Source organism: Marmota flaviventris, chromosome 9, assembly GCF_047511675.1.
Source record: "Marmota flaviventris isolate mMarFla1 chromosome 9, mMarFla1.hap1, whole genome shotgun sequence".
In the NCBI taxonomy this organism is placed as follows: Eukaryota; Metazoa; Chordata; class Mammalia; order Rodentia; family Sciuridae; genus Marmota; species Marmota flaviventris.
Genome location: NC_092506.1, coordinates 1208660 through 1229704, shown reverse-complemented (window position 1 = coordinate 1229704; position 21045 = coordinate 1208660). Strand labels below are relative to the sequence as shown.

The following is a 21045-nucleotide window of genomic DNA, read 5'->3' as shown; positions in this document are numbered from 1 at the left end:
TGCTTCCTTTCTGGGAGTCTTTCTTGTTTTGTTTTTTGGTGGTGCTGGGGATTGAACTCAGGGCCTTGTTCGTGTAAGGCAACCTCCCTACCAACTGAGCTATATCCCCAGCCCCTTTTCTGGGAGTCTTGCTGAGTCCTGTCCTGGCTCTCCTAGCTTCAGAAGCCACTTGGGACCCGGGACCAACATTCACAGGCATGCATGTCTGTTTCTGAAATGCATGTTCGTGTTTCCTTGAGTGAAGAAACAAGAGGAGAACAGCTTCAAAACTCAAATAAAAGTCTAGCTGCCCTCCGCCGTCTTTCAGTTGTTTTTGATGCATTTCTCCTGCCAGGCTGGGCTTGAGAGGAAGGCAGCCTGAGTGTGAGTGCCATGCTCCCCTCACTGCCAGGGGTTCTGTGCGAGGCCCACTCCCGGCTCAGGCTGGGGACCAGAGCACCTGTGGCAGACAGTCACTTGCTGCCCAGCACATGCAGGGTCCCAGGAAGCAACTTCTTTGCTTCTCCTGGCGTGTCAGCCCATGGTCCACATAGTCATCAGACTGGAGAAGCCACTTGGCGTTGCACCTGGTCCTCACACCCAGCGCACACTCATCCTGCCTGCTCTCACTGAGCTGCTGTGGGGCTGGCATGTGGTCAAGGAGCAGGGTTTGGGTCTGGCCCAGGTACTGTGCAGACAACACCCCTTGGCCCAGTGAGGGTGGACGCTCCATGGCCTGCAGGAGGTGTCCTGGGGTCCCGGGTGTGCTGCTGTGGTCATCCTGGACCAGTTCTCTGCTGCCTCCACCCCTCTGCACTCTCGGGCTGCCTGTGCTTCCTAAAGGGAGCTGTGGGACAGAATTCACAGCGGAGTGTCCTGTTACTACCCAGGGTCCTTCAGTGCCATCTGTTCACAGCCACTGGGGCAACTGGGCGAATAGGTACTGGGAGCCTTAGGCTGTGGAGCACCCCGTGTATGGGCGCTGTTTGGGGCCTTTGAGGCCAAGTGGGCTTCAGAAAGCTGCCTTTCCTCTGACTGGAAGGGCACAGCCCATCATGGTGATGGCTGGCCTCCTGGGCAACTGAGAAAGGGCCAGGGGGTCCTCTGGGGTTGAGCAGACAAAAGTCCTTGCCCACCTCCACCTGCTGCCCTCTGGATCCTGGTGCCAAGGTGTGCTAGGCGAACCCCTCCCTCAGGAACGCCTGCTCCCAGCAGTGGGCGGTGCTCTTCTCCACCCAGCTGTCGACTACTCTGACTCTTGATAACTCAGGAAGGCAGGGAGAGCTGCTGCTGTCAGAAAAGCCACCCAGATGTGCTTCCCGTGCTGAGCTGGGGCCAGTGGTCGCCCTGGAGTTCTTCCTGAGAGCACTCTTCCCAGCCATGCGGCCTGCAAGGAGCAGCTCCTACAGCCTGGCCAGGTGCGTTCCTCATGAGGCCAGCCCCCTACCCCTTCCAGTGCCAGCTAGGAGCTCAGGGCCTGTGGGTGCAGTACTAATTGGAATATAGGCAAGGTTAGTGGATTTGGCTGGCATGTCATTGGGGGCACATGGGCTTTGTGTCAGTGACAGCAGGGCTCTGAAGTGGCTACTTTGACACATGGTCTGGGCTTCTTGGGTTGGGTAGCTCTGGTGTCCTGGGAGCTTGTCCAGTGGTACAGGCCACATAGAGATGTGTGGCGGTGCTCCTGGGTGAGGGCTGCTTAGGCACCAGCCATCCTGGAAGCTGCACTGGGGCTACCTGAGGAGAGGAACCCCAAGCCTGAGGAAGGAGCAGTCTGGGAGCATCAGTCTGCTGCCTGGTGACTGCGGGGCTGCCCATCTCCAACTCTAGGTGGGCTAGGGTTGAGGTGTAGGCTTAATGCTTCCCCATGGAGGTGAGCAGGCATCACGTGTGGTGAGCATCTCCAGTGTGGTCACGAAGGCCACCTAAGTGGGGGGTCAGGAACTTGACTCCAGCTCTGTCAGGCTCATGTCTAAGTATCTGCAGATCCAGCTGCCTATCTGTCCACCACCCCAAACTGCTGTCCCACCTTCTAGTACCTTTCCTGTCCCCTGGCCTATGTGATCTCAGATCTCCTAATAAGTCCTGCCAGGGGCTGCCCATGTTCTTGGATGTGGTTCAGACCTCACCTGGCCCTGCCCACACCACTCTCCAGGTGGACCAGGCTCTCTAGGTTCCTCCTGTGTTCCATGCCCCTCTTCTAGCTGTGCACAGAGCCCACCTCTTCCCAGCCTGAGCCCACCCCTCAGGGCTCTCTGGCCCCCAGTCCTGCCTCGCCTTCCTCTTCCCACAGCCTGAAGTGGTTGACATCACCGTTGAGCCCTGGCATTACCAGTCCTGGGTTGTGGTTGTGGTGGGCTCTCAGTGAGGAGAGGGCACAGAGGGTGGAGGGCCGAGTGGCTCCCGCATGGCATTCCAGTGCAGCCACGCGAGGCTCCCAGGGCAGACCAGGCGTGGAGTGGCTCTGGCCCGATGCCCAACTCAAGCTGTGGGGAGCCCTGGCAGCCATATGCTCTTCTTGGTACACCTGGTACACTCAGGGTGCCAGGGGCTGCTGGTGGTCCCACCTGTGGGGCACCCTTGGCCTGGCCACGCTAGTGCTGTCTGTGGCAGGTGCCTGCTTCTGGGAGTGTCTCCAGGGTCCAGGTGTCAGTGGCTTTCCAAGTTAAAGGCCTGTAAAGCCTGAGCCTGTGCCTGGTCAGTGCAAGGCTATCCCCCCCCCCCCCCCGCCCCCAGTGGCTAGCAGGTCACTACTTAGATTGGGGGTCTGCAGGACCCTGGGAGGCTCCTTCTGTAGATGGGAACTGACCCTGGGCCTGATAGGCAGGCCTTCCCCTCTGGGGGTGCCCCCATTCATGGTAGTGGGGGCTAGAGGAAGGTGGGGCTATGGACTGGGCCTTCCTTGCCTAGGGCTGAGTGGGCCCCACTTGGCCTGGCTGTGTGCAGCCTGTGTCTTGCTGGGCCTGAGGACAGCCCGGCAGCAGAGCCCTTGAGCCTCTTTTCCAATTGGTTCCATCACAAAGGCATGTTCATGTCTCTCCCCCTGGCCTGCTTCTCTTCTTCAACAAGCACCTCTTTGGTGCCACATATGGGGTGAAACAACACGTGGCACCAGTCCTGGCAGTGAAGTCCGAGAGAGCTGCCAAGGCAGGCCCAAGGCCCTCCTCCTGGGGCTCTCGGTACAGCAGCGCAGCCTCGTAGCAGGTGAGATCCCGCTTTACAGACCTTCCCCTGTCCCTGTGTCTTGCTGCAGCCATGGGAGCCATGCCCGGTCCCAAGGGGACCAGAGGTGTGTGGCTTCTGAAGGTCAACTTTCCCCACATGCCAGAATGGCCACTCAGAGATGTGGTCTGCATGGGCAGTTTGAGCCCCTGGTGAGCCCGTGGCAGTAGGTCCACAGAGGTCACTGCCTGGAGCAAGGCCTGCCCTCCCCTGTGTTCCTAGTCTTGGCCAACCTGTAATTAGAGTCTGCAGCTCCTGGCTTGACCATCTCGGCCTCGGAGGCACCTATGGCACTGCCCTACGTGCCATTAGGGAACCAAAGAGTCAGAATATGGGGTTGGTTCAGGCCCTGTAGGACTGGGGAAGATGTTGAAAGTGGGAAGACAGGTTTTGGTTCACTTGATTGTGGTTTGACTTTCTCATCACCCACCCATAACTTTGTGCTTAAAGGGCTAATTTCTGGCCTTGATACTAATTTCCTGTTTTGAGTTCTGGGAATACCGTGCACATGAGGGCCCTTCCTAGAGCTCTCCATCCTAACAGGACAACATGCCAGTCTGTGGAGTGGAGGGTGAAGGGCAGGATGGGGTGGAGGTCCCCTGGGGGATTGCTTCTGAGCCAGAGACCTGCAAGACTGAGCCACAGGATGTGGGATATTACAGAGGTGGGGACCTGAAGGGCAGTTGAGGCCACTGATAGGACTTGAGCTTATTCTCTGCAAGATCTGGGGGCCATGGAGGATTCTGAGCAGAAGGATGGGATTGATTAAGTGCAAGGATCATGCCCACAACCCTGAAGAGAGGAAGGAGGGGAACCTCCCTATTGCACTGATGACTGAGAGCTCACAGGTGCCTTTCTCAGGGACATGGGGGAGAGATTGATCCTGGTGTGCTTTGTTGACCGAACCATCAGGGTCCCTCAATTGTTGGGATGTGGAGTCCATGAAGGGCACCAGGGAGGACTCCTGAGCAACTGGGAGGATAGAGCAGGTCTGTGGTCTGGAGGGGATGACCACATGTGAGCGGCCAGTGGGTACCTCGCAGGGCATCATGGGGGTCACGTAGGGGCTCAGTGAGGAGGGCCTATGGAATGGCTTTTCTTTTAAATCTCCACTGGGTTTACTTGATATTCAGCGAACATCCCATGTGGACCTCCAGGGTGTCCTGGTCTTCCAGGTGGCTGTGCTCTCCTTAGCAGCTCCCTACGCTGCAGGTGGTACTTGGCTGAAGACTTGGTGGGTTCTTGGCAGCTCACTCTCAGGAGAAGAGAAGGCCCTGAGACCTCTAGCATTGTGCCCTCCCCAGACCTCCAGTTTGTCTCTCAGCTGAGGCACACTGGACTCCACGGGGTGCCCCTGCGTGTCTCCCAGCTCGGGCACACTGGACTCCGTGGGGTATCCCTGCTGTGCAGACTCCATCAGGCAGGAGATGGGGTACAGGGGACACTGTGTGGTTCCTTTTTGTGGGGGCCATTGTCCCTTGTTGCCTGATGTTCATCAAGGGTCTTGAGGACCGTCATTTCACATTTTACCCACTGGAATGGAGTGTTGTTTCAGGTGGAAGATTAATCCTGGTCCCTGTGGCTCCAATGGCTGCAAGTGGGCCACTCTTTTTTTTTTTTTTTTTTGAGAGAGAGAGAGAGAATATCTTTTTTATAGATGGACACAACACAGTGCCTTTATTTTTATGTGGTGCTGAGAATCGAACCCGGGTCCCGCCCGTGCTAGGCGAGCGCTCTACCGCTGAGCCATGATCCCAGCCCCAGTGGCCACTCTTTTGTTCCATTGACAGGTGTGTTCACTCCATAACTGCTCAATTCACTAAGCTGTTCTTGTCACTCACTTGGTTTGGAATCTGCCTCCATGCCTCTCCCACCCAAGTTCTAGCCACACCTGACCCTTTAGCCCTGAGACCGGCAAGGCCAGGTACATTGCGGGTGGGGTGCCACAGATATTACTCGCCTTCTGTGACATGTGAACGTGGGGCGGGGGCTCCTCGGACCAGTTTCCCTTTACTCCCTCCGTGGTAATCCCACGTGGAGGTGTTGGAGTCCTTGCTGTGCAGCTGCACCCAGCTTTGTGCCCACAGACCATGCTGCTGGAGCTGCTGGGCCAGGCTGGCTCCTTAGTTGCTCTGCGAGCAGGCCTGCACCACTGCCTAGGAGCAAGACTCAAGCCAGAGCTGTCCTTTCCAGGCCCCGCTGATGCCAAGTGGGAGGGAGGCGGGGACCCACACAGGCTGGGTTGAGACACACAGCTCGACCTCGGGGTCTTTACAGTTGATCACATCCTTCTTGCCTGGAGGTTGCACGTAATTCTGTAGGCATTGCTACAGTCATCGGCAGTCATAATCTAGACTTTCTCTTAAAAATGGACAGGAGGTGCGACGAACTCTCACTTCAAGTGCTCTGTTGGCCCTCCTGCCAGATCTTCAGAGCATTTGCATTCTTATCTCCTTGGGTGCCAGGGAAGTTAGAATCTGCTCCTTGTCACCTGAGTGCCCCTCATGCCCCAGGCTTCACACCCAGCAAGAGCTCCTGGGAGAGGGAAGAAGGGAAGCTTCCGAGAACATTGACAGCTTCCTGAGGGCTCGCTGGACAATAGGCAGGGAGGTGGTCAGGCTGGCTTGGACTTGCTGTTGTGGCTTGTTATTCCACTCAAGGTCAGGTATGCTCAGCCTTCCTGGACACGAGATGCTGCGTGCTAAGCAACACAGAGAAAGCCTGTCCTCTGTGGACAGAAAGCTGTGGTGTGCTTTTGAGTGCCGTCTGGGCCAGCTGCCCTTTGCGTGGGTTTTGGCCCTGCTGTTCCTAGCTGCCTGGTTTCCAGGGGGTAGGAGAAGAGGAGTGACTAGGGGTTTCTACAGAGGGTCATGGGTGCTGTGGTGGTCACCATCACCCCTCCTCCTGCAGTCTGGTTGGCCACAGACACCCATGCCTCTGCAGAGAATGGATACTGTTACTGGTTGGTGGCTGTGTCCCCAAAACCAGGCATGGGACTGGGAGCCACCCAGGGCAAGCTGTGTGCACACTCAGGAGAGTGGTAGCCCTGAGGTGCTGTGCCACAGCCATCATTGGGAATAGGCCATGTCTGCACTGCGGCCCCGTCACAGTGCTCACCTGGCTGCCTCTGGGTGCCCCACGCGTCTGCCTTGGGGTGGGACTCTGAGTCACCCAGCTTTGGTAGCTCTGGCTATTAAGGGAAATTGCCACTGAGGATGATCCAGGAGAGGGTGGTCAGGGAGGCCTCTCTGAAGGGGCTCTTGCTGAGTGTTCCCTCCATGGGGGCAGGTGATTGCGTGTGCCATTTTCGGGGCATGCCTAGCACCTTTGCTGGTTCTCCCCACCCATGTTGTTTTGAAACAGATTCTAGTTGTGCCTGGCTTCCTTGGTATGCATCTCCACTTGTGTGTGGAGGCAGAGGTGTTTTTCCTCGCTGAAGTGGCACTTCCTGATGGACCTGGGGCATCCAGCACCGTCCACATGTCTGCAGTTTCCTGACTCTTGAAGTGTGTTCAGACAAGGTTCATGCACTGCAGCCGGTTGATGGGCTTTGGGAATCTGTTTTTTAACGTTACATTTTCAAGTAATTATAAACTCACAAGAACTTGCAACAGCCCAGAGAACCCAGCACCTCCTCAGCTAGCCCCCTGAGGTCCCAGCATCGTGCCAACTGGAGTGGAGTATCGGACTAGCAGGTGAGGTTGGCATGGTGGTGTTGGCCAGGCTGCGGGCTTTGTCCCTTGCAGTCTCAGCCCTGCTCTTGTCTTTTCTGCATTTGCTTTGTGGGAAGACCAGCTTGCCTTGCCTGTGGGAACCCAGCCTGTCCCTGCTGGTGGGTGCCCGGATCTGATGCATCGTTGATGTTCAGGTTCTTTTCTGGAGGCAGGACAGCTCCATGGGTGATGGTGTCCTCCCAGCAGGAGTATGTGAACATCTGGTGACTTCTGTGGTAATTTCAGCTTCTGTTGTGCTCTGCCTGAAACCTTTCTCTTCTCATTAGGCCACTGGTGCCATCACTAGGGCTGACCCCTGGCTGTGACACCTATAAGCTCCAACCCTGATCACCTTCCAGAGGCTGTACCTGCTATGCCATTACACCTGGGCTTTGGGCTTCAGCGTAGGAAATCAGGGGTCAGGGCCAACGTCATTCTGTGGCAGTAGTTTCTCAAGCAAAGCACGCCAAGGCCTCTGGAAAGTGTGGTTTCCTCTGCCTAGTTGAGTGGTCTGTTTGTCAAAGGTCTAAATAAAATACAAAAATGGGCTGGGGATGTGGCTCAGTAGTTAAGCACCTCTGGATTAAATCCCTGGTTACCCCCCACCCCCACCCCGCCCCGACCGCCAAAAAGAATTTTTTTCCCAAGAGCTGGTATTCATGGAGGCTGGACTCCACTGTTCGGTCCAGTGGTTTGACAGTATGGGTTACTGGCGTTTGATGTGTGGCTTTTCAGCCTGCTTTCTCTCCTTCCTTTATGTGGACTTCTAGTTTTTAAACGCTTGGCATTGAGGACAAAGGATGACAGTCACAGGTTGCAAGCCTTGCTCTGTGATTCTCGTGACTGGGTTCTCCTGCAACCATGCCTGGGAGATACAGGCATCCCTTCACCCCCAAAGCCTCTGAGAACCTTCAGCTTGGCCTGGGGTCTTCCTGCCCTGCTCTCTGCAGGGGTGGCCTGTGCTGGAGGCCCTGCTCTTGCTGCTGGTGCCTCCAATCCACATGATGTCTGTGGGGCTGAGCCATGGAGTGTGCTGTCCAAGTGGTGGTCACCCTGTGAATTATCACAGCCTGTCCAGCCATCCCCGGCCTCAGACTTCTGGGGTGCTTTATTTCCTGGTGCTATGTGGTTAGTGCTGTGAGTCTGTATAGATGGATGTTTCCTTTCTCTGGTAGGTGCTTAGCCTTGGAGTCACTGGTTTGCAGAGGCATGTTTAACTTTAAAAGAGGCTTCCAGCTAGATCCCAAAATAGTTGTGCCATGTCCTGCACCTGCCAGCACTGTGTGAGCGCTGTGGTTGCTCTGCCTCTCGCTGAGGTCAGGTATTCCAGGTCTGTTTGGCTCCTGCTGTCCTGTAAGTCTCCAGTGGCATCTCATGGGGGCGGGGGGAAACGGGACTTGCATTTCCCCAATACCCAACTGCCGTGCAGAGCACTCTAGCTCTGCCAGTGTCTTTGTAAGTGTCTTTTTGGTTTTTTGTCCTTGAAATTGGTCTTTTTATCATTGAGTTGTGGACTGCTTTACGTAGTCTAGATAGAACTTGTTAGATACATACAATTTGTGGCTTGCCTGTGAATGCTTTTAAGTGTTGGAGTAAGGCTGTTTATTTGCTTATTTATTTATCTGTGGTGCTGGGGGTAGAGCACAGGCCTCAGGCATGCTGGTCAAGGGCTCTGCCCCTGACCTATATCCCAGCTCTTGCCTATTCATTTTTTAATGGTGATTTGAATAGAAATGTGTGTGTGTAAATCTTGGTGAAGTGTACCCCACCCATGTTTTCTTTGTGGTCAATGCTGTTGAAACTCCACAAGACTTCACCCACTCTGAGCTGCAACACGGCCTCTGGCCCGTGTGTGTGTGTGTGTGTGTGTGTGTGTGTGTGTAAGGCAGGGCTGGAGGGTGTTGGTTAGGCCTGGTGGTACTCAGTTTTCTCAGCACTCTTATTAAAAAGACACTTTCTCTTCCGATGGAGTGATTCCACCCTGTGTTAGAGTCCAGTTCAGCACATAAGTGTGATCTGTTCTGAAGTGATATTCTGCTAATCCGTCTGTGGTGTCCGCTGCACAGGGTTTTTGATGTGATAGTCGTAGATGGGTCTTAAAATGGGTGTGAGACCTTCTGTGTGGCTTCCTTTTGCTAGAATGGTTGATTACTCTGGGTCCATTTACATTTCCATGTGCACTGCAGAATCCTGTTAATTTCTAAAAAATGTAAAATAAATTGTGTTGGATTTTGGTAGGGTTGTGCTGAGTCTGTTGGATTAGGAAAATTGACATCTTAACAATATTGAGTTTTCCAATCTGTGACAATGGTATTTTTATTTATTACTTAGGTCTTTAATTTCTGTGTTGCTTTGTACTTTCAATGAGAGCTTTGTACAGTTTTTGTTGAAATTGCTCTTATATTAGAAAAGTTCAGTTGTAAATAAGAATCTTGTAAGCTTTCTTCTGTTTGCTGCTGCTAGGAGCCCCTGTGAGTGTCCTTTCACACTGGCCTGGCTTCCTGTGGGTTAGCTAAAGGTCCTGGGCAGCTCCAGCAGGTGCACGGGTTCCCTGGGTGTTTCCGTCCCGAGCACACCCACCTATCACTTTCCAGGACTCTGTCCTCCTGCAGGGCCAGGACCAGCAGAACAGTGCTGTGCAAGGGGGCAGGAGCCTTGCCTGGCCCGAGGGAGGTCCCGCCTTTCAGCCGGGCCTTTGGTGTCTGCTTGGGGTTTTTGTGGGTGCCCTTTGTCAGTTGAGAACATTCCCTCCTGTTCCTGGCTTGCCAGAGGTTGGCGTGAGTATTTTGCCACGCAGTCCTTCTGCACCTTGTTTTATTTATTTTTGATAGAACTGTGATGGTCCTGTTTTGCTTTCTCTTCCACTACTGTGGTGGATCACACAGGCTGACTCCAGACGTGGCCCAGCTCGTCCACAGCGTGGTTCTGGTGTGTTGGCAGTGAGCTTGTGGGTGTCCTGTGGTGGGGTCTGCACCTCTGTCCTGAAGCTGCTGCTGCTCTGCAGCTGTCTTGCGATACCTGCCTTTGCCCAGAGGTCATGCTGGTGCTCTCCTTCCTGAGGCACTTGGCAGGCTTTGTTCGGCAGACCCTACACCTGGCTTCTTCACTCCAGGAAGCTGTTTAGCATAAGGTTGACCCTTCTACTCCTTAGCATGTGGCCTGGTTACTCAGCCTGTGAGGGGCCTCTCTGCGTCCCACTTCCTGTCAGCCTCTGATTACCTGTGGTGCCTGTTACCCTCTTACTGCCTGTAGGGTCCTAGTCCTGTCCCCTTGAACATCTGATGTGGGAGTTCATGTTCGGTCCCAGCCCCACCTCTTGCTCCACTTCTCTAGCTGGGACATTGGCTTTGCAGCGGTCAGGGCTGACTTTGAATGTAATTCTTCATCATTGCTTTGAGGATTTCTGCCCTGTGTTTCCTCTCACTTACTTTGTATTTGATGTGCATATTTTCCTCAGCAGTGGCTGCTGCTGCTATTTATTTTTTGAACTGAGAACTGAACTCAGGACTTCTCACATGCCAGACAAGTGCTCTACCACTAAGTTAGATTCCCCAGCCCTTTTAAATTTTATTTTGAAATAGTTCTCACTAAGTTGCCGAGGCTGGCCTTGAACTTGCCATCCTCCTGCCTCAGCCTCCTGAGTTGCTGGGTGACAGGTGACCACAACACCGTACTTACTTTAGCTTCTCATGGTGGCCATGTTGGTAGGGTTGAAATGACCCTTGCAGTGATGGGCCCGAGCTGGGGACGTCAGGGTGAACCTCTGGCTTAACACAGAATAGATGCAGGTGTTCACTCAGAGGGAGGTTCAGCAGTAGGTGTGTGTACACGCATGTGTGTACACAAACACACACACACACACACACACACACACACACGGCTGCATGCTGTGGTGAGAGTGCCTGGAAACCACACCCCAGCGCAACTCACACACCCATGATGGGATCTCGGTTTTTAATATTCTGCAGTAAAGGAACCAGGACTCCTTCAAGAAGGGGCTGATGTCAGGGCTGGGGCAGGGAGCATCCAGGATGAGCCTTAGCTTCCTGTACTGCCAGAGGGTGAGGAAGGGCCCAAACCACACTCACAGTCTGGGGCTCGGGGACCCGATGGAGAGCTCCCGGGCCTTGCATCCCAGCGAGTGCAAGACCAACACCTGTGCCTCCACATGCAGCCAAGTTTCTATGTGGGGAGAACTCCAAGGGAGTCAGACGTGAGATGTGACTCCCACCATTACCTGTGGCTCTCCAGCGCCATCTCCTTCCCAGAAGGGGAAAGTCGCTTTACAATGGAAACCTAACAGACTCACCTCAGCCAGGTCAGGGGCAGCGTCACAGTGCTGAGAAGGGTTGACAGTGGGGACCCTGCATGGGGGTAACGAGGAGGGCACTTTTTCTCTGGGGTTCTCCCCCAAACCACAGCCTCAGTCTAGCTCTGAGAAAGTGCCAGGCAAATTCAACTCAGGGGTTCCCCGTGGTGCCCTTGACCAGTCCTCCTCAAAACTGCTCAGGTCATCAATAAAAAATGAACTCTCCTAACCAAGAGGAGCCCCAGGAGGCAGGACCACATGTCAGGTGGGTCCTGGGACAGAAAGGGGTCCAGAGGGAAGTGGAGGGAATGTGAGTCAGCTGTGGGCTTAGCTAGTAACAATGTCTCAACATTGACTTTAGCTAGTAACAATGTATCCATGTTGACTTTCTTCATTTTAAAAAATGCACAATGGTGGTATAAGGGGTTACCTGGAGATTCTGTCCTCTATCTTTACAAATTTTCTGCAAATCTAAATCTGTTCTGAAACTATAAGCTCATTACAAATAAAATACTTGCACAAATGCAAGCTCATGGCTCTGTGTGTCCTGCCCTACCCGTGTTAATCCAGCCTGCTCTTGTCCACCCTGATCTGTGCTCTCTGCTCCCAGCATGCTCCTTGGCTGGCTTTGCTTTGAGGGTGCTGGGGCTACCCCTTTTCTAGGGGGAAAGGCCAGACCACACCAGTGCCTGAGCAGCCCTGCCTGGCCAAGTGTGCTCATCTTCTCGGCTGGGCCCTCTGGTTATCCAGTTTTTAGTCTTCTGGTTGCCCCAACTTGGGTGGGCAGTAGCTCCTGCTCTCTACACTGAAAGGAAGAAACAGGGACCCTCTGGCAGCACCTGTGCACCCTGGTTGCTGCTCTCAGGAGCTGCCATGGCATTCCTGAGACTCACTGGGCTGTACGTTGCACTTTAGGGGTCCCATGTCCCTCGCCCTGTGTTGTCTGTAGTCTGTAGCTTGGCTTTGGATGGATGCCCCTCTCCCGTGCCTTGTGTCTCCCTCTCACCATCACCCTCATGGCAGCTTCTGCTGTTCACCAGCCAGTGTGCCTCAGTCACCCCTCCCAACCTGAGCCCGCCTCAGGCAGTCTTGTGTCCTCCCTCCTCCACGTAGACTTTGCTCCCTGCCAGCTCCAAGTCCACATCATGCACCTCCTGGTCTCCCACCTTCCAGCCCCCTTTTGCCATATGTGTGTGTCCCCCTGTTGCCTGTCTACTGTCCCCTCACTGCTAGTGGTGCTGCCTTGGCAAACAGACTGGCACAAGTGTGGCGCCACAGGACCCAGGGTGCCCACACTAGGACAGAGGGAGCACTCCTCAGTGGATGGAGCATAGCTCTGTGCCCTCCCAGGTGCTTTTGTTGCTGCTGGTGGCCTGGCTGGGAGAGTGGAACCGTGGCCTGGGAACAGCTGCCACGTGATAGAGAAGGGAGCCAGCCCGGGAAGTCCTCCTCGCGGTTCCTGGAGAGTGCGAGGCTGGGTCTGTGTGTGGCACTGCACTTGCTCTGGTGGAAATACAGGACCACTGGATCAGAGCCCTCCTGGCTGTTGGGTGTGAACCTGCCTCCCTCACCTCCCTCTGCTGCTTCCCAGGTGGCTCTGTGTGCTGTCAGCCTGACACCACCTGCCATCTGCCACAGAGGGGCTCTGCCCATTGGGAGGCTGGGGCAGGGTGTCGGGGTTCACCGGGTGGAGCTCCTGTGGACCATACTGTTGCTGCCTGGGGCCCAGTCTGAGAATGAGTGGGAGAGTTGTTCCTGGGGTGTGATTTTCAGGACTTGGCTGTTTCTATATGCAGACTAGCCGTAAAGAAGGCCCTGGCCACACAACTTCTCAAGCCCTGGTAGGAAAGCAACCTGGACATTTTTGTAGATTCTGGCCCTTGGTGGTGGTGGTCATGGCTGACCATCCATTGTTGCAGGAGTAGCCCCTGCCCAGAGCCAGGTCAGTGCCCTCCAGACACCTCAGGAGCCAGTCTGTCTGACCCAGAGACCCTTGCCCTAGCACCCACCATACCTAGAGTGAGGGTCTCATGTTCACTCTGCAGATGCCTGTCTGTCCCTGGCTTGAGTCTTGCTGAACCAAGCTAAGAAACCAGCAGGAGGGTCCCCACCTGCCTGCTGGTTTCTTGGCTTGGCTCAGTGGGCAGTGGGGAGGCTAGGGCTGCATCAATCTTAGGTAGCATTGGAGGGCCCTTACTGTGACTGGGGCCTGCCCTGTCCCCTCCTCTGGCCTTGCTTGGCTCCGCCTTGCCAGCCAGCTCTGCATACTTTGAAAAGGCAATTCAGGCCCTCCCTGTTTCCCATTTGGCTAGCCCTGGCAGCCTTTTACTCTGTTGAGGGAACAACTGTTTGTTTCTGCAGGCCTCCTCATTGGCCCAGAGCGAGGGCGGAGGGCACTTCCGAGGGAGGGAGCCTGGAGCAACAGGCCTGGGCCCTATTTTTCCTCCCAGCTCCGGCTCTCCTTCATCATGCTCAGAGATCACTGCAGTCTCCCCACAGACCGAGCTCTGCTCAGCCAGCCCCCAAAAACTGGACTCCGCTGCAAAATGGTACTTCAGGCAGTCAGCAGAGTGCTCAGGTAATCGCCTTCCCACAGAGGTCCATCTGGGGCAGCTGGCCTGGCCTCAGCTGCCTCCAGGCAAAGCAGCTGGGAGCCCTGTGCTGTCTCAAAAGTGGGACGGCCAAGGACCAGAGCAGCCGACCCAGTAAGGTTCCCCTTAACTGCCTGTGCTTGCTGCCGCTGCCCTGCAGGTAGCCTTGCCTTGAACCCTAGGAGGGAGCTTGCCCTAGTGCCCGCCATACTGGCTCAGTCTCTCGGGGCTTATGGCATCTGACTCCTGCCTGGTCCCCTCCGGGTGTTTCTGGACAGCAGGTGCCTCTCACCACCAGCAGGTGTGTCTAGCCTGTTGTTGCTTCCAGTGACTGGCCCCTGGGCAGGGACTTGGGCTGTCTGAAGCAGGAGTGACCCCACAGCCTGTCCTTGAGTGTCCTGGTCCAGAGAAGTGATGTGGGGCACCCCGGGAGTCTGGTGGGAAGTTGGCTACTGAAGGAGTTATTGCCAGAAGTGTTTCTGACATTTTTCTGACCTCCGACCAGCCTGGTGTGTGGGTGTACATGTGCATTGGTTTGTGTTTGAGTGTGTTGGTGTGAGTTCTGCACCTGGCTACAGTTTCTGGGTGCCTGGGGCTGTGCTAGGATGTGTCAGGTTTCCTTCCCAGGTTTGCCTGTTGTCTCAATAGGTCATCGTTTAAAATGAAAGCAGACACCTTTTGATTCCAGTGTGGGTTTCATTGTAACCAGTGAAACAGGGCTCAGGGCCCCGGTGAGGCTCTGAGGGGACTGAGCCTACTAGTGGTGTCTATCAGGTGGTAGCGAGAGTTCTCAGGCACGTGGCTCCTGTGTCCAGCTGTCTGAAGGCACCGCTGGCTCTTTTCTTGGCTGCAACCTGACCGCCTGTCCATCATTGCAGGGAGGGCTTCACAGTGGGAGTAAGTGGAAGGTAGAGAGTGAGCTGTCTGATTTTAATGTGAAAATGTGAGGTTTTGGAAATGTTTGGGCAAGTTGGTGACATAGCTAGTTCCAATCTGGAGTAGTGGCTGACATCAGTGGCATTTGGAAGACTGCACACGGATGTCCACAGGTGTATAGTGGGAGCAGATGCTAGGTGAGAGCCAGGGAAGATGGAGCAGCTTCATCTTCCTCATAGCCACCTGGGAAGTCATGGCAGAGGGGACTTCACTGGGGGGAAGTCTCCTTGAAAGGGGGCGACTTAGCCAGGCCTTACCCAGGAGCCTCCTTAATAGGCAGGGGTGTGGCAGTGCTGTGCACTTGAGCACTGTGGCTTCGTGGGCTACAGGGGGCACCTGACTCTCCCAGACACATTGGCTGAGGTATCTGGGCATTTCCAGTGGATGGGTCTCTTGCTGTGTCCAGACCTAATAGGCTACTCGAAGCACACCTGCCTGGGGTGCCAGCCTGCCTGCTAGAAGAGAGCTCATGGTCCCTTTTGCAGGTGCAGGGAGGAATTGGATGGGCCAGGAGGACCTCTGAGGCAGTGGTGGGGGGTGTTGGGCCTGCAGCAATAATGTTCAGGTGTGGGGGGGGCACCTCCCGGTTAGAAACATAGTTTACAGACCTCACTGAGACCCGGGGAAGCTGGGTGGAGAATGGGCACCCTTCCCCTGGGTGTCTTCTGGGCTATCAGGAGGAGCCTGAGAGTGGTTGGCTCCTTACGGGAGGGATGGTCTACCTGGCCTGATGGTAGGGAAGGCCATCTCAGGGCCTCACCTTGCACTTGTCTGTGGGGAGTGCAAGATTCTGAGATGGCACACACTATGCCCTCCTCTTGTCATCCTCTAGCAATAGTGTTTCTTGGACTGAGCTCCAGAACTTGCACTCCCCAACCTTCTGCACTCACCCCTGCCCCCACAACATTGAGCTATGTGGGTCGGGACAAGCGGCAGGTTTGGTAAGGCAAGCACCCTTCCCACTTTCCCTCCAGCTGCTAGAGCCCACCCCTGCCCAGTTCCTGCTTTTTTGAAGTCCCCCATAAGGGACCTGCTTGACCTGATCTCTGCGATCCCTAGGCCTCCAACCTCCTGGGTTGCTGCCACCCCCTTCAGGGCCTCCACCCTCTCAGGTTCCCACACCCACTCCCCAGATCCACCCGTGCTTATCTCTCAGAGAACCTTAATGTCCCAACACTGTGCGGTCAGAGGCTGAGGAAGACAGAGCGTGGTGCTCAGAATGGGGACTTATGGTGAGTCTGCAGGTGGCCCAGCTCCAGGCAAGAGCAGGAGTTTCAGACTACCACTTTGGGCACCATGCTGCTCCAGCACCCACCTGTGCCCCATGCCACTCTAGCTGCACTTGCTCTGTGCCTGGCCCCTGCCTGTCACACAGATGCCATGAAGATTCATTTTGTTTTTAGAACCTGCCAGCTCCTGCTGCTCCTTGGCAAGTGGGTGTGCCAGTGAGGGTGCCCCATAGTGGCAGCAGTACATGCCAGGTGCAGGAAGGCTGGGCGTACAGCACAGGCTGGCAAGAATTGGGGTGATGTTTGCTGGGGTCTTAGAGGACCAGGAGAGGTTGCTGTGTGGGCTGGTGCTGCAGGTGGGGCGTACAGACCCTGGTGTCATGGAGGACAAGCAGTGATGAAGACAGGTGTGTGGGAAGCAGGAAGAAGGTGACTCTGGTAGGGCTGGGGCATATTTAAAGAGGGTGGCACCTGACCAGAGGGCCCAACCTCAGCCCACCGCGGGGTGGGAGAGTCTCCTGTCTGCCAGGACCACCCAGGAGAACAGAGGCTCTGGGCAGAGCACCCAGGACTAGATCAGAGGAACGTGGCTAAGCCCAGGGAAGGAAGGCAGGTTGGGCCTGGGCATGCTTGACTGTCCTGTGGAGGCCCCGCCATCCGTACTTGCAGATTCCTTCCTCAGGCTAAGTCTGGGCCCTATGTGTCCCCTTGGTCCTGTCCTATGGAACCAAGTGAGCCCTGTGATGAGGATCTAGAGAAGCTTGGGCTGGCAGGAGAGTTGTGTACTGGGCTCTGGGCACCTCTGGCTGGTCTTGGGTAATAGGGACCATGAAACTGAGAGAAGAGCTTCAGACATGGTATTGCACTGGCCTGTTTGGTCTGGAAGGGCAGGTTCTAGTGGAAGTAAGCCAGTGCCAGTGCCCAGCACAGGCCTGCCTGCTGCTCTCCAGCCACAGCCCGCAGCCTCTGTGGCCCCTCACAGGGGGCCAGGTCCTTCAGGCAGGCACTGCCCTTGCCTGACCCCTCTGAGAACCCAGGTAGAGGCTGGCCTTGGTTCTGGGGCCTGTCCCAGCCTTTGTAACAGTGTGAGGTGTGAGGACAGGATGTTGTCCATAGGGCAGCCTCCCCGAGGGGTCCCCAGAGGGACATCTGAAGCCCTGAAACCTTGAAGCCCTGGTTGCTTCTGACAGCTCTGCCTAGTCGCCCATCCCACTGCCTGTAGCTCACAGGGGACAATTCTTAAGCCACAAAACAAGGAGATTGGTGGCAGCCTGGCCCCAATGCAGCCCACCTGGCCTTGCAGTTGTGGTCCCCCGATGGGAGCTGGGCTCAGCATGTGTCACTGGCCCAAGTGGGACTTGCCTGCAGAGCAAGGTGTGTAGGAGATGAAGGTCAGTTTGGTGACAGTGGGGGCTGGCCCCTGGGTCCTGCAGAGAATCCACCCTGCTGGCATGAGGCTGGGCTCACGTGCCCAGCATTGTATTCTAGGCTGGTCTCAGCTTTTTGATTGCTGCATGAACTCAGCTCATGTTGGTGGTCAAAGAGCGGGGGTCAAAGAATTATTGGGGATAGGGAGTGGAAGTGTCCTGAGGACCTCTGCAGAGCGCCTCCTGGCCTTGTCCTGGTCAGCAGCTCTGGGAAGGACTGGAAGCTGACTATGTCAGGCCAGAGCTGTGGGGCCCAGAAGCTCTTGCCAGGAACTTTGAGGTGGCCTCACTGTGTGTAGTGCATTCACACTTGTGCCTCAGCCCAGCAGACCCCTGAGTGCGCTCTCAGAGCTTGCTGTGTGTCAGGAGCCCCAGGGCCCCGTCCTGTCCCCTGTCTGGCTCTGGCCACTCCCAGCTCTGCCCTGGAGGCCAAGCTCAGTCGCCTTTTAAGGCGAAGATCTGCCGTGAGAAGCCAAAAGGAAAACATTTCCCTGGCATTCAGGGAACATTTTTCTTTCCTCTTTCTCTTAAGTAAACCATCAGCAATCTTTCAAAATACAAGGGAAAAAAAAATAGGACCTGGTCAGAAAGTTACAAAGACCTTTCACCTCCCATGTGGCCTCCCAGGGCTAGTGGAGGTCAGGCACACAGAGCAGGCCAGGTTACCTCCCAGGACCACATGCCCTGCTTGGTCGGAATGCTGTGTCCTCGGGATGGGTGGGAAGGCAGGTGCCCAGCCCATGCCCGGCCTGACTTCTATGCTACATCTCTTCTTGAACAGCTAGGGGCAGCAGCTGGCTGTCTACCTCAGGAGAAGACAGGGTCAGGTTGGTGCCTTCTTTCCTTCCAGAGGCACCAGCAACCCAGAGAGGCATGCTAGGGACAGAGGCCAGGACCACCTTCACCACCCTGCCACTCCATGGTGGTCATGTATTAGCACACTGTTCTTCCCCCAGGGCAGCCCAGGGCTCCCTGCACCCCACCCCACCCCATGGAGCAGGTGGTTCTTCCAAAGAGGCACCTTGTGGGACCAGCCCCTTCTGGCAGGGTCTGTACCTCCCCTTACTTCTCTGGCCCACTGTGGCCCCTGATCAGCACCTGTGCTCCTTGCAGCAGGTGGCGTCACTGGGGGAAGGGCAAACTGGGTGCTTACCCTTATCCCTTCATCTCTTCAGTGGAGCCTCGGCACCTCCCTTTTTTGGTCACAAGGCTTCATGACAAAATTGACTAACACTGTGTTTTCACGATCCTGTGTACCATTGAGGAATTCAGTTGTTCAGATGAGAACCTGAGGCCAGGCTGGAGGGGTTCCCTGCACGCTCTCAGGCTTCCCTCCCAGGAGCCCCACTGGGAGCCTTAAGATGTCGGAGAGCCTCATGCAGATACTGTCAGCAATTACAGCCTGGTCCCTTGCTGCTACCACCGAGGTCCTTGGAGGCCACTGGGAGACACTCCTGCCTGCCATGGCTTGATGTTAGGCAGCGCCTGCTCAGAAGGCATTATCTCCTCGCTGCAGGGCGAGGCTGGTGGGCCAGCTGGAGCATCTGCAGGGCCCTTCAGCAGCCACCTTGGGGAGATCAGTATGGAGGCGTCAAGTAAAAGCTCTTTGCTCCTAGTCACATTTTTGCCCAGGCAGACTTTGCCACATGACAGAGAGACTCTGTCAGAGGAGTCTCCTGGCTGGCCTTAGAGGCTGAGAACTTGGGCCAGGCGTTCCCAGCCAACAGGGCACTCTGGTAGGAGCACCGCATCTCAGTGCCTCTTAGAAGCTTGTGGGTGGAAAAGCCTCCCGCGTGCAGGCTCAGTGCTGCCACGGCGTTTACTGGAGCAGCTGGTCTGGAGGAGGTGACCATCTGCAGGACCTGAGCATGCTCTGCATGGTGGCTTGGATGCTGAAGTTTACCCAGTTCAAAGGAAAGCAAGATACTTTTAAGATATATCTCTTCATTTAAAAATAGCCATAGGATATGGCTCAGTGGTAGAGCACTCACCTAGCACATGTGAGGCCCTGGGTTTGATTCTCAGCACTGCATAAAGATAAATAAATACAGGTATTGTATCCATCTACAACTAAAAGAAATATTTTAAAAAATTAAAATGGCCATGACAAGCCTACTGTGTGTTAACAGAGCAGCACAGTTTCGTTAAAAAAAAAAAAATCTTTTTTGTGGGAGAAGCTTAGGAGTCTCTGGGGGTCCTGGAGAGGCTGGGCTCCCACACCACCTCTGCCTTACCTTGACCTGTGGACACCCTACATGTGCCTCTCCGGGGACTTGCTGCAGGTTGCAGGTGGGAGTGTCCTGGCTGGGCACACCAGGGACACTAAGGGAGAGGCTGTCTCCTGTGCATGCTGTCCAGCAGCCACCTGGAGATTGTGACAGGAAGGAAGGAAGGATGCTGCTGACATTGTCTGCCCAAGCCCATTTTGCACTCTTGGGGTGCCCAGCAGCAGGGTTTCTATTACGTGGGGTAAGGTTGCCCTACTCCTGAGGCATGTACCCCCTGAAATCTCAAAATGAGTACACAGTGAGACTCAGTGTGGCTACAGGGGGACACAGGTATAGTGAGGTTGACTGTAGAGGGACACAGATACCCCAAGGGTGCACACTGAGGCTGCACAGGATAGTGTAGGGTTGTGGTCACAGCCCCAGAAAGGCAACCAGTGCTCACGTGGCTACCACTTGCCTTCCCTGGGCTCTAGCCTCCAACGAATCAGAGGCCTGGTGCCCCTGTAAGCCAGGCCAGAGCTCCCTGAGGATGGGGGCCAGGGCAGGCACATGTAGGACACTTCCCACCTGTAGCCATGGCCTCCGATCCTGCCGGCTCTGGAGAGGGTTGGGTCCCTCTGCAGGTTTAGGTGTTGGCAGCCTCCCCACTGCCTGTGTCTGCATGAGGCCCTGGTGGTCTGGTCCAGGGGGGCATGCGGTGACCACACTGCCCTCTTTCTGTTGGCAGGAAATCTAAAGCAAAGCCCAACGGCAAGAAGCCTGCCGCAGAGGAGAAGAAGGTGTACCTGGAGCCAGAGCACACCAAGTCTAGAATCACCGACTTCGCCTTCAAGGAGCTTGTGGTGCTGCCCCGGGAGATCGACCTCAATGAGTGGCTGGCCAGCAACAGTGCGTGCAGGCCAGTGGGGAGGGCCACAGTGGTGGGGAGGGGCATCTCCTCTCCCCCTCCATGGGCATCCTGGAGTGTGCCCAAGCAGGTCTCAGCAGTCCACCTGCTGGGGAGGCTGTGGGAGGGTGGGGCCCTGCACAGCCTGAGCTCCCTGGCTGAGCCATGCACACATGAGCTGGAAGCAGGGGCGTGTTCTCACCCGTCCTTTCCATCTCTTCCAGCAACGACATTTTTCCACCACATCAACCTGCAGTATAGCACAATCTCGGAGTTCTGCACAGGAGAGACGTGTCAGACAATGGCCGTGTGTAACACGTGAGTGATGGCCTGGCACAGCCCCTCCCGGGGGCACAGGGTGGGTGTTGCTGCCTTTTCACCCGGGCTCCTGGCTTCTCAGACTTGTTCCACACCTGGAGCCTTTGCAGAGTCTCAGGCTGGGCCTTCTTCCACACCATCCTGTCCCTAAGGAGCCTCTGGCCTGGCCTTGAGGGGCCCTGTTGGAGCACAGGAGGTGCCCGCAGC

General features: G+C 55.6%; 1 protein-coding gene across 4 annotated transcripts in view; it reads left to right on the top strand.

The window, feature by feature from the left end:
- The window catches only part of Mob2 (MOB kinase activator 2), a 62514-nt gene that overhangs the window by 34214 nt on the left and 7255 nt on the right, over nt 1–21045 (top strand). For 2 of the 4 annotated variants that reach the window (XM_027953544.2, XM_027953545.2), the window contains exons 2-3: nt 20362–20522; nt 20745–20838. In XM_027953544.2, the coding sequence (XP_027809345.1) occupies nt 20362–20522; nt 20745–20838 (255 nt within the window). Of the gene's footprint in view, nt 1–1344; nt 1398–13602; nt 13802–20361; nt 20523–20744; nt 20839–21045 lie in introns of those variants that run through there. The other 2 variants (XM_027953543.2, XM_027953542.2) reach the window with 2 other exon arrangements.